General features: G+C 36.0%; 1 protein-coding gene across 1 annotated transcript; it reads left to right on the plus strand.

Moving 5' to 3' along the window:
- The first annotated feature begins 59 nt into the window (after positions 1–59).
- On the plus strand, positions 60–1056 carry LOC107855667 (calcium load-activated calcium channel). The gene has a single exon (XM_016700685.2). It carries the CDS (start codon positions 226–228, stop codon positions 823–825), a length of 600 nt encoding a protein of 199 aa, XP_016556171.1. The 5' UTR covers positions 60–225; the 3' UTR covers positions 826–1056.
- Positions 1057–1973: the final 917 nt, after the last annotated feature.

A 1973-nucleotide genomic window follows, 5' to 3' on the forward strand; every position in this document is an offset into this window, starting at 1 on the left:
AAAGTGCAATTCATGTGTCTAATATTTAAAAAATACAGGCACCGAAAAAGTAGCACGTAGGATATTTGTGCTCAATGAAATTATTAACATTTGTAAAGGAGTAAAGCGACTCAAATGAGGCGTGTATACATAGTTGAGAGACCGTGTATACGTATTTAGCCATCCTTTTTTTATCTTCAAAAATCACCATTACAACAAATTTCACCTTTCTCTCGACACACACCAATGGCAGCAACAACAACAACATCATCATTTTTCTCCAACTTCAAATACTCCGACAGTTTAACCCTCGTCGGAATTTCAATTTGCACCGCAATAATATGCGAGGCAATTTCATATTTGCTAATCTATCGCACAACTTCATACAAACAACTCAAATACTCCATCGATAAAGCTTCAAAAAAGCTCGAAACAATGAAAACTGGTGAACCAACACCATCACTAACTACAAAGAAATCGAAAACTAAGAAGATCGATCGGGTCGAATCTTCGTTGAAAGAATCAACCCGAGATCTGTCGTTATTCAAATTCAAATCAGGATTCGTTGTTGCGTTTGTGCTATTTATGGTTTTCGGGTTTTTGAATAGCTTATTTGAAGGTAAAGTTGTTGCGAAATTGCCGTTTGTGCCCTTTAGACTTGTACAAAAGATGAGTCATAGAGGTTTACCTGGTGATGATATGACGGATTGTTCAATGGCGTTTTTGTACTTTCTTTGTTCGATTAGTATAAGGACGAATTTGCAGAAGTTTTTAGGATTTGCACCGCCACGTGGATCTGCTGCTGGAGCTGGGTTGTTTCCAATGCCGGATACGAAGAGTAATTGATTGCAGCGCGGTGTATTAAAGCTCCGGGGAATTGAGAGATCCAGCTGAATTGGGTATTATTTAGAGTAATAATGTTTTTTTTTTTTTTTTTTTTTTTTTGCTTACAGATTTGAACTTTGAGGTAATTATAAGGTTTCGTGTTGTTAGTTGATCGATTTTGAATAAGAAGTTTGGTTTAATTGGAGTTGTAACTGAATCACGCTGGATTAATTTTACTTGATGTTTAGATTATTTGGATTATTTTTCGTTGAGCTGAGGGTATATCGGAAATTGTTTCTCTGCCTTCGAGGTAAGGTCTGCGTGCACTCTACCTCTGCAGAGTTAGTTCACTTTGTGGATTATATTGGGTATGTTGATGTTGTTGTTGATCTTTAGCTTATTTGCTGCCTGGTAAAACTGTTGTGGAATGTTTATATTTTGAGTTTTGGCTCATTTTTTTCTGCCTTTTGAGTTTTGTTTAACTGTTTCGATGTCATGATAAATAAGAAGGTTTATTGAAGGTTGATGGCCAATGTAAATAAAGTCCTAATATGATGAGTCTTCTTTGAGAAATGGGCGAAATAGAGTGGATTGGATAAGGGGAATTCTTATAGCTGAACCAGACTAATTTGGGGTTGTAAAGGAGAATTCATATAGCTATATGGATACAAAGAATTCATATAGCTTTAGAGGTCGATGCACTAAAGCTCCTACTATGCACTGGCTGGGAGTTGATAAATCAAGCTGAATTGGGTATTAGTTTTTTCTTTTGGTTATTTTTTGGAGTAATAATTTTTTTTTTTTTTGCTTAAAGATTTGAACTTTGAGGTAATCATAAGGTTTCATGGTGTTAATTGGTCGATTTTGAATAAGAAGTCTGGTTAATTTGAGTTGTAATTGACTTCTGTTGAGTTAATTTTACTTGGTGTTTTGCTTATTTGGACTTTTTTTCATTGAGTTGAGGGTCTATCGGAAAATGGGGTAGAGGTAAGGTTTGCATAAACTCTACCTCCCCAAAGCCTACTTCGTGGATTATACTGGGTATGCTGTTGTTGATCTTTAGCTTATTTGGACTATTTTTCATTGAGCTGAGGGTGAGGGTCTATCAGAAAGAAGTTTTCCTCAATACCACTGAGGTAGAGTTAAGGTCTTCGTGCTCTATTCCCTTC

This window comes from Capsicum annuum, unplaced genomic scaffold, assembly GCF_002878395.1.
Source record: "Capsicum annuum cultivar UCD-10X-F1 unplaced genomic scaffold, UCD10Xv1.1 ctg7750, whole genome shotgun sequence".
NCBI lineage: Eukaryota > Viridiplantae > Streptophyta > Magnoliopsida > Solanales > Solanaceae > Capsicum > Capsicum annuum.

Excerpts from the sequence above, each read along its gene's own strand:
- LOC107855667 (XM_016700685.2), top strand. The coding sequence starts at position 226 with ATGGCAGCAACAACAACAACATCATCATTTTTCTCCAACTTCAAATAC.